Source organism: Microcaecilia unicolor, chromosome 7 (assembly GCF_901765095.1).
Source record: "Microcaecilia unicolor chromosome 7, aMicUni1.1, whole genome shotgun sequence".
In the NCBI taxonomy this organism is placed as follows: domain Eukaryota; kingdom Metazoa; phylum Chordata; class Amphibia; order Gymnophiona; family Siphonopidae; genus Microcaecilia; species Microcaecilia unicolor.
This window is the reverse complement of record NC_044037.1, coordinates 229,033,109-229,047,272: the sequence shown is the minus strand read 5'-3', so window position 1 is coordinate 229,047,272 and position 14,164 is coordinate 229,033,109. Positions and strand designations below refer to the sequence as shown.

General features: G+C 42.2%; 1 protein-coding gene across 1 annotated transcript in view; it reads left to right on the top strand.

The window, feature by feature from the left end:
- MYO3B (myosin IIIB) overlaps positions 1–14,164 on the top strand; it is a 634,284-nt gene that overhangs the window by 520,978 nt on the left and 99,142 nt on the right. Inside the window, 3 exon segments of the mRNA XM_030210853.1 lie at positions 3,323–3,485; positions 4,897–4,977; positions 13,969–14,089. Coding sequence (XP_030066713.1) covers positions 3,323–3,485; positions 4,897–4,977; positions 13,969–14,089 — 365 coding nt within the window.

Below are 14,164 nucleotides of genomic sequence, written 5' to 3'. Positions count from 1 at the left end.
CTGCCCAGTCTCCAGTCTCTTAAGGTCCTTCTGTAATTTTTCACAATCCTGTCGCGAGTTAACGACTTTGAATAACTTTGTGTCATCAGCAAATTTAATTACCTCGCTAGTTACTCCCATCTCTAAATCATTTATAAATATATTAAAAAGCAGCAGTCCTAGCACAGACCCCTAAGGAACCCCACTAACTACCCTTCTCCATTGTGAATACTCCCCATTTAACCCCACTCTCTGTTTCCTATCCTTCAACCAGTTTTTAATCCACAATAGGACTTTTCCTCCTATCCCATGACCCTCCAATTTCCTCTGTAGCCTTTCATGAGGTACCTTGTCAAACGCCTTTTGAAAATCCAGATACACAATATCATCCAGCTCTTCCTTTGTCCACATGTTTGTTTACTCCTTCAAAGAATTGAAGTAAATTGGTCAGGCAAGATTTCCCCACACAAAAGCCATGCTGACTCAGTCTCAGTAATCCATGTCCTTGGATGTGCTCTGTAATTTTGTTTTTAATAATAGCCTCTACCATTTTCCATGGCACCGACGTCAGACTCACCGGTCTATAATTTCCCGGATCTCCCCTGGAACCTTTTTAAAAAATTGGCATTACATTGGCCACTCTCCAATCTTCCGGTACCACGCCCGATTTTAAGGATAAATTGCATATCACTAGCAGTAGCTCCGCAAGCTCATTTTTCAGTTCTATCAGTACTCTAGGATGAATACCATCTGGTCCAGGAGATTTGCTACTCTTCAGTTTGCTGAACTGCCCCATTATGTCATCCAGGTTTACCGTGAAGTCAGTAAGTTTCTCCGACTTGTCCGCTTAAAATATCATTTCCGACACTGGTATCCCACCCAAATCTTCCTCGGTGAAGACCGAAGCAAAGAATTCATTCAATCTCTCCGCTACGTCTTTGTCTTGCTTGACCGCCCCTTTTACCCCTCAGTCATCCAGCGGTCCAACCGATTCTTTTGCCGGCTTCCTGCTTGTAATATACCGAAAAAAAAATTTACTATGCTTTTTTGCCTCTAATCTTTTTTTCGTAATCCCTCTTGGCCTTCTTTATCTGCTCCTTGCATTTGCTTTGACACTCCTTATGCTGTTTCTTGTTATTTTCAGATGGTTCCTTCTTCCATTTTTCTGAAGGCATTTCTTTTAGCCCTAATAGCTATAGAATCTGGGGGAAAATGTGTCACATGAAGATGCACCTATGACATGCCCATACTCTGGTGGAAATGCAGTGAGGTAAAAAAAAAATGAGAGCCAAAGAGTCCAAAAGATGTATAAAGGACAATTCTATTTATTTATATAACACGATGAAAGGCACAGAGTCCATCTGTGAAATCAAAACTCACAATCAGAGGAACCAGACTTGACACAGTTGTGTTCAGCGTCAATGCCTGCATCAGGAGTCCAGTGTTCTAAAATGGTGATTAATAAATACAAACATCAAAATACAAAAACATCAAGTTCAAGGAAATAAAGCCATTAAAGAAAGTCATTGAATAAATAAAAGGAAAAACCAGGGAAATAAGATACAACATATGCCACAGTTCAAGGAAAGGTGGGCCCCTAGGCTGCAGCCACGAGGGCGCTACCCAGTCAAACTGAGGGTTAGCTAGGCCCCAACTGATGGCAGGCTAGTCACCCGGACTAGGCACAGGACAGATTGGACTAGGCACTACTACTACTACTACTATTTATCATTTCTATAGCGCTACAAGGCATACGCAGCGCTGTACACCAGACACAAAAAGACAGTCCCTGCTCAAAGAGCTTACAATCTAGATAAGACAGGCAAACAGACAGAACAATTAAGGGTAAGGGAAAAATAGGTGAGGATAAAGGACAGGGCAAGTGAGTATTGTTGAGGAGTCAAAAGCATCGGTAAAGAGGTGGGCTTTAAGTTTGGACTTGAAAACGGCCAAAGACGGGGCTAGGCGCACAAGCTCGGGAAGTCTATTCCAGGCGTGAGGTGCAGCAAGACAAAAGGAATGGAGTCTAGAATTAGCAGTAGAGGAGAAGGGGACGGATAAGAGAGATTTATCTACAGAACAGAGTACCCGAGGGGGGGCGTAGGGAGAGACAAGAGTGGAGAGGTACTGGGGAGCAGCAGAGTGAATACACTTGTAGGTCAATAAGAGAAGCTTGAACTGAATACAGAAATAGATAGGGAGCAAGTGACGTAACTTAAGGAGGGAGCTAATGTGAGCATAGCGACTTTGGCGGAAAATGAGTCGCGCAGCAGAGTTTTGTACTGATTGAAGAGGAGAGAGATGACTAAGAGGGAGGCCAGTGAGAAGCAGTTTGCAATAATCAAGACGAGAGGTGGTAAGAGTGTGGATAAGGCACAGCGGGGACTGGAGACAAGACACAGTAGGCTAGACTGGACTGGAGACAGGCAAGGCAGGCTGGGTTGGACTGGACTGAAGACAAGGCAGGCAGGGTGGCTGAAGGCAAGGCAGACAGTGACTAGGCAACCTGTTGTGAAGGCAGCTGGAAGAACAGTACTGCTTCCTAAAATAGGACCCCCATATCTGATGCTATCTCAGAATGTCCCAAAGCCCTTCCCCCTTCAAGTCCACAAAGGCACGCGCCTGATGCACGTGTGTGCCTAGGAGGCCCTGCCTGTGTCACCAGGGTTTCACACGGCCAAATATAGCTAGCTGCTAACCGGCAATATTCAGCGTTACATGACCGGCCACGTACCAATGAATATCGACAGATAATTGGTTATCCCGCATTTAACCTGCCAGTTGCCGATCCTGGACAGTCAAATGTAGCTAAAGATTGGGGGGGGGGGGGGGAGGAGAAGAGATTACAAAGGGGTGTGGTTAACCTACACATTCATTCCCCATTTTAAAAAAGGAATACAACTCTATGGGGGGAAATTTCAGTGCTAGACTCCATACCAGCTGACAGACACACATGGATTTTTTAAAAGTGCTTGTTTAAGCCACGGATTTATACGAGGGATTAAGGAAGTCATTCTGCTTAATCTCACATTGTTTATTTCTGTGTCTAGAATGAAACCAAGTTAAGCTGTGGCCTTACTACTTAACTGGCAAAATCACCACTTTCATGTGTAAGTGCCGACAACTTCCGCGTGAAAGATGCTGGGTTCCTACAGCCCACTTTTTCAATGTATATATTTGTAAAATGTCTGCTCCCATTGCTAATTCAAACATTTTGCTGCATGCCAGATTTCAGAAAATCTATTTCCGTTGATGATGCCGTTGTTATGCAAGCAATAAGTTCATCTGGAAATGCGGCATTCAAGTACAAGCATGCAGTGACAAGTTTATTGTTCTATTTCAGGTTTTTCTAAAATATTATCATATAGAGCAGTTAAATTTGTTGCTGCGAGAAGTTATAGGCAGAGTTGTGGTGATACAGGCCTACACAAAAGGCTGGCTCAGTGCTAGGAGATACAAGAGAATCAAAGAGAAGAGAGGTACCAGTGCTGTTGTCATTCAGTCAGGTAAATATTTCCACTTTATTAAATTTTCTAGTCATTGCTCTTCATGACTTACATAGAATCAAAAGAACATGTGGTGTTGTTTCCTATTAGTTGTTGGGATTTAAATCATGGGTTAGCTGCTTATTAGTCTTCTATATATTTCTTAAAATGTCATCTCATTCATCCAAGTTCCCTGTGAGCCCGTGGTTATGTTTTTTATGTTTATTTCAGGATTTAATTGATTGCCAATCTATGACAATTCCAAATCTAGTGTCTTTTCTCACCTCTACCCAGTATAGTAAATTAAGCTATGCCTTGCCTGTCTCATCCTTTTCTATGCTTCTGTGTTTCAATCTTATTTTCTTTTTCTGGCTGCAGCCAAACATGTGATTTCTAGTTTTTCTTTCAAGACTGCTGTGAAGTGAGTGGTTCTCTGACCTCTCTCCCGGCTCTCCTGGGCCGACTAGTCTGGTCATTCAGTGGTCCACACTCCAGAACATCCTCCTTCCTTTCTCCCATCAGCCCTTGAGTTTTCATTCTGCTCATTCCTCTGGGAAACTAAAGCTTATTCTGGGACTCAGCTTCTACTTTTCTTACTTTAAGAGATTTCCATTTTGTTCCCTTTTTTAAGGATGTTCTGAGAAACTGATATATGATGTTTTCTCTTTTTTTTAAGAGCTGTTATGTAATATTTGCATATGATGTTGTATTTCTTGGAACATCTGTTTTTGTGTTATCTCTTCTTATTCAATAAATACTTCTTTAAATTTCAAGGATAGTTAACACCCATAAGCGCTCTTCTAGAATGGACTCACAGTCATATAATGTAGGCATCTAACTTGTAGCACCCAGTTAAAGTATTGCCTCCAATGTGCGTAAATCATGACTCCAAGTGCACTGTGCCCAAAATCTACCTGTGACCACAGAGTGGAGGAGTAGCCTAGTGGTTAGTACAGTGGATGTTGATCTTGGGGAACTGAGTTCAATTCCCAGTGCAGCTCCTTGTGACTCTGGACAAGTCACTTAACCCTTCATTTCCCCTGGTACAAAATAAGTACCTGAATATATGTAAACCACTTTGAATGTAGTTGGAAAAACCTCAGAAAGGTGGTATATCAAGTTCCATTTCCCTTACACTTGAGTTATATGCAACTACATATGTTCTGGTCATTGTGTATACTTTTACACAGGGTACTCTTTTATAATAGGCATTTTTATGCACAAATACTGTCATATGCATTTGAAAAGCCTTTATTAACTTATCCCCAGAATGTGCTGCAAGACAGAGGGGGTTTCCCCACATCAGAAGTGAATAGAATGTGCTAATTTCCTAATGGCTTATAGACCAGTGTTCACTACAGACAGTAATAGTTTCAGGAGATTCTGCCTTTCTGTCTCATGAAAACACTAATGGGTGGTTTTGTGTCCTTAGCCTGGAGAGGATATGATGCTCGTAAGAAATACAAGAAAACAATCAGTGACAGAAATGATGCTGCCATACACATTCAAGCAGGTAAGAAACCGATTCTTAGAAAGCTGGTACATGTTTCAGCTATGACCATTGACAGTACATTGATATCTGAATCTTGTACAAGAATCATCCCCATTATGTCCGTCACTAGCTCCCTGTCTGATATTTCCGAGTTCAGACAGTGTTACCTAGGTTTCTCAAAGTAGCAGCATTCCTGGTTTCTTTTCTCAGTTATTTGCTCTTCAGACTTTTTCATGGATCCTTTTTCCTTCTTCTTCATAATTTTACAAAAGAGTCTGTACCTTTTATTAAGATTATACCCTTTATGATTCAAAAATCTCCTTCTATGCATTCATTCTAAATTATTACTTATTATTTCTTTTTGGGTATCTAGTGGTTTCTAGCTCAAGGATCCTTTTACCAAGCTGTGGTAAAAAAAAAAAGGGCCCTGCTCTAGCGATGGGGGCCGTTTTTGCCACGCGCTCAGGTATTTTTTATCACAATGGGTAAACAAAAAGGCTGAAAATAGACATGGCCATGCAGTAAAATCGCTCTTACCGTGTGGCCATGTGGACTGTTTAGGCACCATGGGCCAGATTCTATATATGGCACCTAAACAATCTGCGCAGAATTAAGCATATTCTATAAGATTTAGGCGTGGTGTTACAGAATACACTTAGCCGATACTGTAGTGCCTAAATCTATGCGTACCCATTTAGGCCAATAAAAACCTGGTGTAAATCCCAGTGCGTAGATTTAGGCACACTGGCCCGTATTCTGTAGTTACGTGCGGAAATTTTGGAACGCCCATAAACATGCCCCTTTTAAGCTACGTGCGTTTATTTTGAACTGTGCGCTTTGCAATTTAGGTGCAGTTCTTTATAGAATATGCTTAGTGATTTCCGCGCATAAATTGTGATAATTGCCAATTAATGCTCATTATTGCTTGTTTAGTGCTGTTAAAACTGCTGATTGCCATGTTAGATCAATTAAGTTATGCGTATATCTCCATATATAGAATCCGGGAGCATATATAGAATCTGGCCCTTAGCATGTGATATGTAGCTGTGCTAATTGACTAGCACACAAACATCTACTGTCTGCACCCAAACACATCCCTCCATGATAAAATGAAAAATATTTTTTAGCATGCGGTTTGTGCATACAGATCAGGAAATTACCATAGGACACCTGAGCGCATCTTACAGTAAGATATTTTAAGCTCTGGTAAGTGTGCGCTAGTACTTACCACGGCTTAGTAAAAGGACCCCTTAAACAGCTTATTCAGAGCAATTTTTATTTATTCATTTTGGCACTTATAACTTAAATTTACATCATTGCAAGTGTAAAAAATTCCTGTTGATATATGCAATTAATAAATTCAGTCCAGGCCAGTTAGTATGCTGTATATTGAGCACGATTTAAGAATATGTTTATACAGCAGTTATAAATTAGTCAAACTGACTAAACAGTTGTTTTGTTGATCACCAAAGTCTGGATAAATAATATAAGGGCCCTTTTGCTAAAGCACCAACAGGATACCGCAGAAACATGTTAAAGTGTTTTGCAGTATTTTGCTTGTTAGCACACGGCAGTGACGTTCCTAGGGTGGCTGACACCCGGGGCGGATCGCCTGACCCCCCCGGTGAAAGGACACTCCCCCCCCCCCCCGGTGCATTTTTACCTGCTGGGGGGTGCCGCGTGCCTGTCAGCTTCGCTCGTTCCATGCTCCCTCTGCCCCGGAACAGGAAGTAACCTGTTCCGGGACAGAGGGAGCACGGAAAGAGCGGAGCCGACAGGCTTGCGGCACCCCCCCCCCCCCCCCCCGTGGCATGTACCCGGGCGAACCGCCCCCCCCCTTGGTACGCCACTAGCACACGATAACCCATGCACTACTGATTTTATAGAAATATTTTTTGGAGGGGGCGTTATCCAGCTAGCGCATTATAATTAGTACACGCTAATTGGATAACTCAGTTAACATGGGAGTAGTGAGGAAGAAAGTGTTAATTTGTTGCAGGCATTGCACAATAAGGGGAACATTAGTGCACAACCTGAAACATTCTTTGAAAAATCTATAAAAGTGCCACATTAAATCCGAGTTGAGCATGTGGTTAAAATGCATTAACCCAATAATTTACCTAATTTAATAAATGGGCCCCATAGGGCCTTTTGAAATCTTTGCATAGGACCAAAGTGTTTTAATTCACCTTTCAGTGATCTCTGACATAAATATTTAACACCTTGTCTAAAAATACTTCAGCTACAGTTTTTTATTGTTATAATATGTGAAGAGGGGCATTTTTTCATATGAGTTCTAAATCTGACTTTGGACATTTTGTTGAAAATGTCCATCTGGTAGCAAACATGGCCATTTTTGGACCTGAAAACATCAATCTTTTTTTTTCAAAAATTGCCATTTGTTAGATGTTGTTGTGCGCAGTGCATCTATCTTTGCGGACCATTTTCTTTAAAAAAAAAAAAAAAAAAGTCCAAGTGACAAACACACAAAATCAAGGGCCCTTTTTACTAAGATGTGCTAGCAGTTTTAACTTGCACTAAAAATTAGTGTGCACTAACATTAAAGACACCCATAGGAATATATGGGTGTCTTTAGTGTTAGCGTGCACTAAAAACGCTAGCACGCCTACAGCGTGGCTTAGTAAACAGGGCCCCAAGCCATTGGGATGTAGGAGGAACCAGCATTCTTAGTAGAGTGACCACACAGACATCCCAGCAGAGCTGTGGGGCACCCTAGGGGGTGCTGCAGTGAACTTCACATAAAAGGTCCCAGGTACACATCTCACCATTGCCCCCCTTATATTGTATGGTGAGCTCTCCAAAACCCAACTGACACCACTACAATAGCCCTTATGCCTTAAAGTGTCACCTATATGTAAGTACAGTAGGTTTTTGGTATGTTTTGGAGGGCTTACACATTCCACCACAAGTGTAACAGTTAGAGGGTGATATGGGTCTTGGTCCCCTTCTCTACAGTGTACTGCACTGACCACTAGGCTACTCCAGGGACCTTCGTGCTATTTTAGTAGGACTGGCCATAGCATCTGAAGCTGTTAGGTTCAGGCTTCTGGTCAAGACAGGTGGTTGGCAGAAAAGCAATGTCTGGTTCGGGCCACTGGTCAAGACAGGCGGCTAGCAGAAAGGCAGTGTCAGGTTCAGGCTTCTGGTCAAGGCAGGTGGCTAGCAGAAAGGCAAAAAGCAGAAAAGGAACGCACCAGCTCCGACTGGAAGCAGTAGCTGAAGCCAAGTCCCGGACCGACTCCTTCTTACAAGGTGAGGGTGTCTGACGTCAGCAGGATGCCCCCACCCTAGAAGAGCTGAGCAGAGGAGGAGCCAGTGTCGTTAAAGTCATGGTGGCCATCCGCGCCGCCGCATGGGACTCCGGGACTGCTGCTGTCGCCGAGAGTGAGGAGGAGCCAAGTGCCACGGCAGCCGCCCACATCTCAGTGCAGGACCCAAAGCCAAACGCCACGGCGGCCGCCCGCGCTGCCAAACCAGTGAGTCTTGACATGATCCCCATTCATATAGCAAGATCCCACCCAAACTAAGGCAGGCCCCCTCCCAATTAAAATCCATCACTCAATCCCTAACCAACTCTCCCCCTACCCCCATCCTCAACCCCCCCAGAGAATCCAGGGACCTACCTAGCGGTGCAATCTATGGTAGGTTAGTGGGTTGGGTGAGAGTTGTCCCCTTTCACTCCTAGCCAATCTGGCAACAGCTCCAAAATGGCAACTGCTGAGCCCCTAATGGTGGTCTCACAGTTCTACTGCTAGGGGTCATCCTTCCATATAAGGTAATCCCTAGAATCTTCACTTCTAACTACACCAGGACCTCTCAACCCAGTCCTTGAGACACATCTGGCCAGTCAGGGATCTAGGTGTCGTTGTTGATGATACGTTGAAACCTCCTGCTCAGTGTGCTACGGCGGCTAAGAAGGCAAATAGAATGTTAGGTATTATTAGGAAAGGAATGGAAAACAAAAATGAGGATACTATAATGCCTTTGTATCGCTCCATGGTGTGACCGCACCTCGAATATTGTGTTCAATTCTGGTCACCACATGTCAAAAAAAGATATAGTGGAATTAGGTACAGAGAAGGGCAACGAAAATGATAAAGGGGATGGGATGACTTTCCTATGAGGAAAGGCTAAAGCGGCTAGGGCACTTCAGCTTGGAGAAAAGACGGCTGTGGGGAGATATGATAGAGGTTGATAAAATAATGAGTAGAGTGGAATGGGTAGACGTGAATCGATTGTTTACTCTTTCCAAAAATACTAGGACTAGGGGGCACACAATGAAGCTACAAAGTAGTAAATTTAAAACGAATCGGAGAAAATATTTCTTCACTCAATGTGTAATTAAACTCTGGAATTTGGTGCCAGAGAATGTAGTAAAAGCAGTTAGCTTAGCGGGGTTTTTTAAAAGGTTTGGACGGCTTCCAAAAGAAAAGGTCCATAGATCATTATTAAAAGGGACTTGGGGAAATTCTACTGCTTATTTCTGGGATAAGCAGCATAAAATGTATTGTACTTTTCGGGATCTTGCCAGGTACTTGTGACCTGGATTGGCCACTATTGAAAACAGGATGCTGGGCTTGATGGACCTTTGGTCTGTCCCAGTATGACAATACTGGCTGGGTGTGTCCTGAGAACTGCATTAAGAACCCCTGAATTAGACAAATAAAGGCAGATCACTGATGGCAGCAAATTTTTATTTGTTGCATTTGTATCACGCATTTTCCCACCTCTTTGTAGGCTCAATAAATATCAGTAGTTACTTCTTTGTGGTTCATTTGTTGCTTTTCATCTTCTTCCTTCTTGTACTCTACTGTAAAAGGATTAAATATGCATATTTTATAGAGCAACCCTGGAAAACATTTGGCCTCCATGTTTCCACCATACATTCTGAAGTTTGTTTTCCTTTCATCTTCTTCCCAAAAAAAGCAGCAATGGATCTTATCATCCCTTCAGCTTCCTCAGAGCTTCCTTTCCAAATTCCCAATTTATGACAGTATATTCACATAGCCAAAACAAGATGCCTTTTCATGCTGTCAGCCTTTTTCATGTGAAATGTGAATTAATTCTTGCTGGTACATCTTACAGAGATCAAAGTAGGAATATTAAGCTCATTGTGCTTCGACTTCATGAGTTCCAAAGACTGCAAGGATACTGTTTAGGAAGTCAGTATGAAATGTTATCCATGGCTCTCCTTCAGGCACTTCATCCTCTGCCTACATGTCCACATCTCAAAGTACTTGAATAGATGCTATTGAGATGATAATGGGAAGTCACTTCCCTCAGGATCACACTCTTGTCTCTCACCTTCTCTCCTAGCAGCTTGACAGGTAACAAGATCCCATAGGCAGGGGCTCCCACTGGGAATTTCAGGTTAAGATGAGGGACTTCCAGAGGAATAAAAGACAAGGGTGATCAGTTGTATATCCCTCCCCTTGACGCTTTTACTGTATCAGATTTCTACCCACTCAACCATCATAGACAGTTATTGGGTGCTTAAAGGGAGGGGGTAAGTTATCTTTGGTCCAGTTTATCACAGCTCAGGGGACAGGGAATCGAAGACAATGGTGAAATTCGATGCTGCAGGAATCAGAGAGCCTTATCACCCAGGCTGCTATGACCAAAATGTAAAGGAAACAAAGGGGTTCCCACTTTTTCAATGGGAGGGCATCATGACAAAAGGGTCTGCTGTCACTAGCTGGCCTGGTAGGCTGGTGGCAGTTTGATGGGATGGACAGTCAAGATGCGTTAGGCCCAAAGAAGATGGTCCAGCTAGTCCAATGGCAGACAGGCATGAGATGGGCCTAGCTGTTCACATAGGGTATTTCTATAAGCAGGGTGCCAATGTTTAGGCATAAAATACAAGCATAAACGACCAGAATACTAACATATACTTACATGTGTTTGCATATACATGAGTAAATGACAATATTCCAGCTATGTGCTATCCTATAAAATGGTACCTAAATGCAATGGCACATAGTTCGAAGGTGGACGTACATATGGGTGGTGTCTGGGTAGAGCAGGAGTGAGGCACACAGTTACAGATGCAAACTAGATGCAATCATTTAAACCAGTTCTATAGCTAGTATAAGGGGTCATGCTTAAAATATGCACATAGGATAGCCCTGTTCTATAAAGGAGAGTAGGCACATACTTTCTTTTAAAGTATACACTCCAAATACGCAGTTTATTTGTACCTTTCTAGAATTACCCTCATGATCGGCAGAAGAATATGGTAGAAAACTCTGGGTACTTAGGTACACAATAATATAAAACAATTTGAGGAGTTATAGTTGTTAAACCAACTTTCCTTTATAGAATACCAGTGTAACTGGGTATATATAGAGTGAAGCAGAAAAAAAAAAGTAACCCCTAGTGTTTTTTGCTGTTTTCTCAGCAACTGCTCGAAATTTCAAAGTGAAATTTTACAGCTTTATTTGTTGTTATCATCTATGTTGATATGCTGATGGAATGAGATCTGTAACCTGTCATTAAAATCGTCCTTAGTACCTGAAGATTGGAGAGTGACAATGTAACAGCTATTTTTAAAAAGGGATCCAAGGGTGATCCAGAAAATTACAGACTGGTAAGCCTGACACCAGTGCCACGGGCAAAATAGTGGAAACTATTATAAAGAATAAAATTACTGAACACATAGACAAACATGGTTTAATGAAACAGGGCAGTGGCATAGCCAGAAAGCCAATTTATGGTGGGCCTGAGCACAAGGAGGGTGGGCCTGAAGATTTCCTCTCTTTCTTATCCCCACCCACAACACCCCCGTTGCCGCTGCCACTGCCACCGCTACCAAAATCCGCAAGAAAAGAAATACCTGAACTGGTGGGGATTTGCAAGCCTCATCAACCAAAGACCTCCTCCCAACAGAAAGAGCACTTACACCCTGTGCCACCACCAGAAGTGTCCCAGAGTCACTGGCATGGCCAGCCTCCGCATATGAGTGCAAACTGAGCACACATGTGGATGGGGTGGTAGCAGCTCGGGAACACTGCAGCTGACTGCACAGGATGTAAGGGCTTTTTCTGCCAAGAGGAGGTCTTTGGCTGGTCTGGCAGGGCTTGTGGATCTCTGCCAGCCACGCCAATGGAGTACCGATTTTGGGTGGGCCTGAGCTCAAAATGGGCCCACCCAGGCCCAGCTGTGGCTATGCTGCTTTGACATGGTCAGCATGGATTCAACCAAGGGAAGTCATGCCTCACCAACTTGTTTCATTTCTTTGAAGGCGTGAATAAACATGTGGATAAAGGTGAACCAGCTGATGTAGTGTATCTAGATTTTCAGAAAGCATTTGACAAAGTTCCTCATGAGAGACTCCTGAAAAAATTAAAAACCCATGGCATAGGAGGCAATGTTGTGTTGTGGATTAAGAATTGGTTAATGGATAGAAAACAGAGGGTAGGATTAAATGGCCAATTCTCTCAGTAGAGGAGGATGAATAGTGGAGTGCCACAGGGATCTGTACTGGGACCAATGCTATTTAACATATTTATTTATTTATTTATTTATTTATTTCTTTGTGACATTTATATCCCACATTATCCCAAACAAGTTGGAGTTCATTGTGGCTTTACAATAAACAATATAGGATACATAACAAAGAATAATGCATAAGAAAGTAATTTGTTGTAAGAATCCAATGTTACAATACAATATCATAAACATACTGGGATAGCTATGGATGTTTAACATTTAGAAAATCTATTATGAATAAGAAATTGTAGGTGAAGCAAACAGAAAGTTAATTATAAAGGATCTAGAAATGGGAACGCGGAGTGAGGTGATTAAATCTGCAGACAACACAGAACTATTCAAAGTTGTTAAAAAAACATGCAAATTGTACAAAATTGCAGGAAGTCCTTGGGAAGTTGGATGACTGGGCATCCAAATGGCAGATGAAATTTAATGTGGCAAATGCAAAGTGATGCACATTGGGAAGAATAATCCAAATCATAGTTGTTTGATGTTAGGTTCCACCCTAGGAGTCAGCATCCAAGAAAAAGATCTAGGTGTCATCATGGACAATGTGCTGAAATCTTCTACCCAGTGTGTGGTGGTGGCCAAAAAAGCAAATAGAATGCTAGGAGTTATTAGGACTGGAAAATAAGATAAAGAATATTATAATGCCTCTGTATCACTCCATAGTGCGACCACACCTTGAGTATTTTGTGCAATTCTGGTTGCTGTATCTTAAGAAAGATATAGCAGAATTAGAAGAGGTTCAAAGAAAGGTGACGGAAATGAATAAGGGAATAGAACTCTTCTCATATGAGGAAAGACTTATGAGGTTAGGACTTCAGCTTGAAAAAGAGGTGGCTGAGGGGGGGAAATGATAGAGGTCTACAAAATACTGAGTGGTGTAGAACGAGTAATCAGAAATTGATTTTTTACACTTTCAAAAAGTACAAAGCCTAGGGGACTCTCAAGGAAGTTACATGGTACTACTTTCAAAACAATCAGGAGGAAATATTTTTTTCACTGAACAAATAGTTAAGCTCTGGAACTTGTTGCCAGAGGATGTGGTATCAGCAGTTAGTGTATCTGGGTTTAAAAAGTTTTGGACAAATTCCTGGAGGAAAAGTTGATAGTCTGCTATTGAGATAGATATGGGGAAAGCCACTGCTTGTCGCTGGGATCAGTTGTATGACTCTTGCTACTATTTGGGTTTGTGTCAGGACTTGTCGGGCCTATGAAGGGAGGAAAAGAAGACTCCCACTACTGTAATGTTCCCCATTTGCTGAAAAGCAGCGCTGTGGATGCATCTCAAAGGACCCCCCAACTGTGGAGGAAGGATGAAATTTTGATGGCGAAAACAGCATAAAAAGGGACTAGCTTCAATTTCCTATATTCCATGGTCTTATTAGAGCACAGAGATATAGCTATTAGGATACTGAAAATTCATGTCTTACCTTACAAATTGTTCCTTGCAAGTTAGTGATGTTCAGATGCCACGATAACCATTTAATTTTATTTTAGCTTTTAGGGGCTATGTTACTAGAAAGAATTACACAAGATTGAAAAATGATGCTGGTCCTGGAGCGAATGCTCAGACCTCACCCACAGGATCTGCAGTCTGTTTCAACTGTGAAGAAAACTGGTGAGTTCAGTATTTCATTGCCTTTTAATTGAATTTAATGTTGGCAAGAGGGAATCAGCTCAGTGTTTAAGTTAG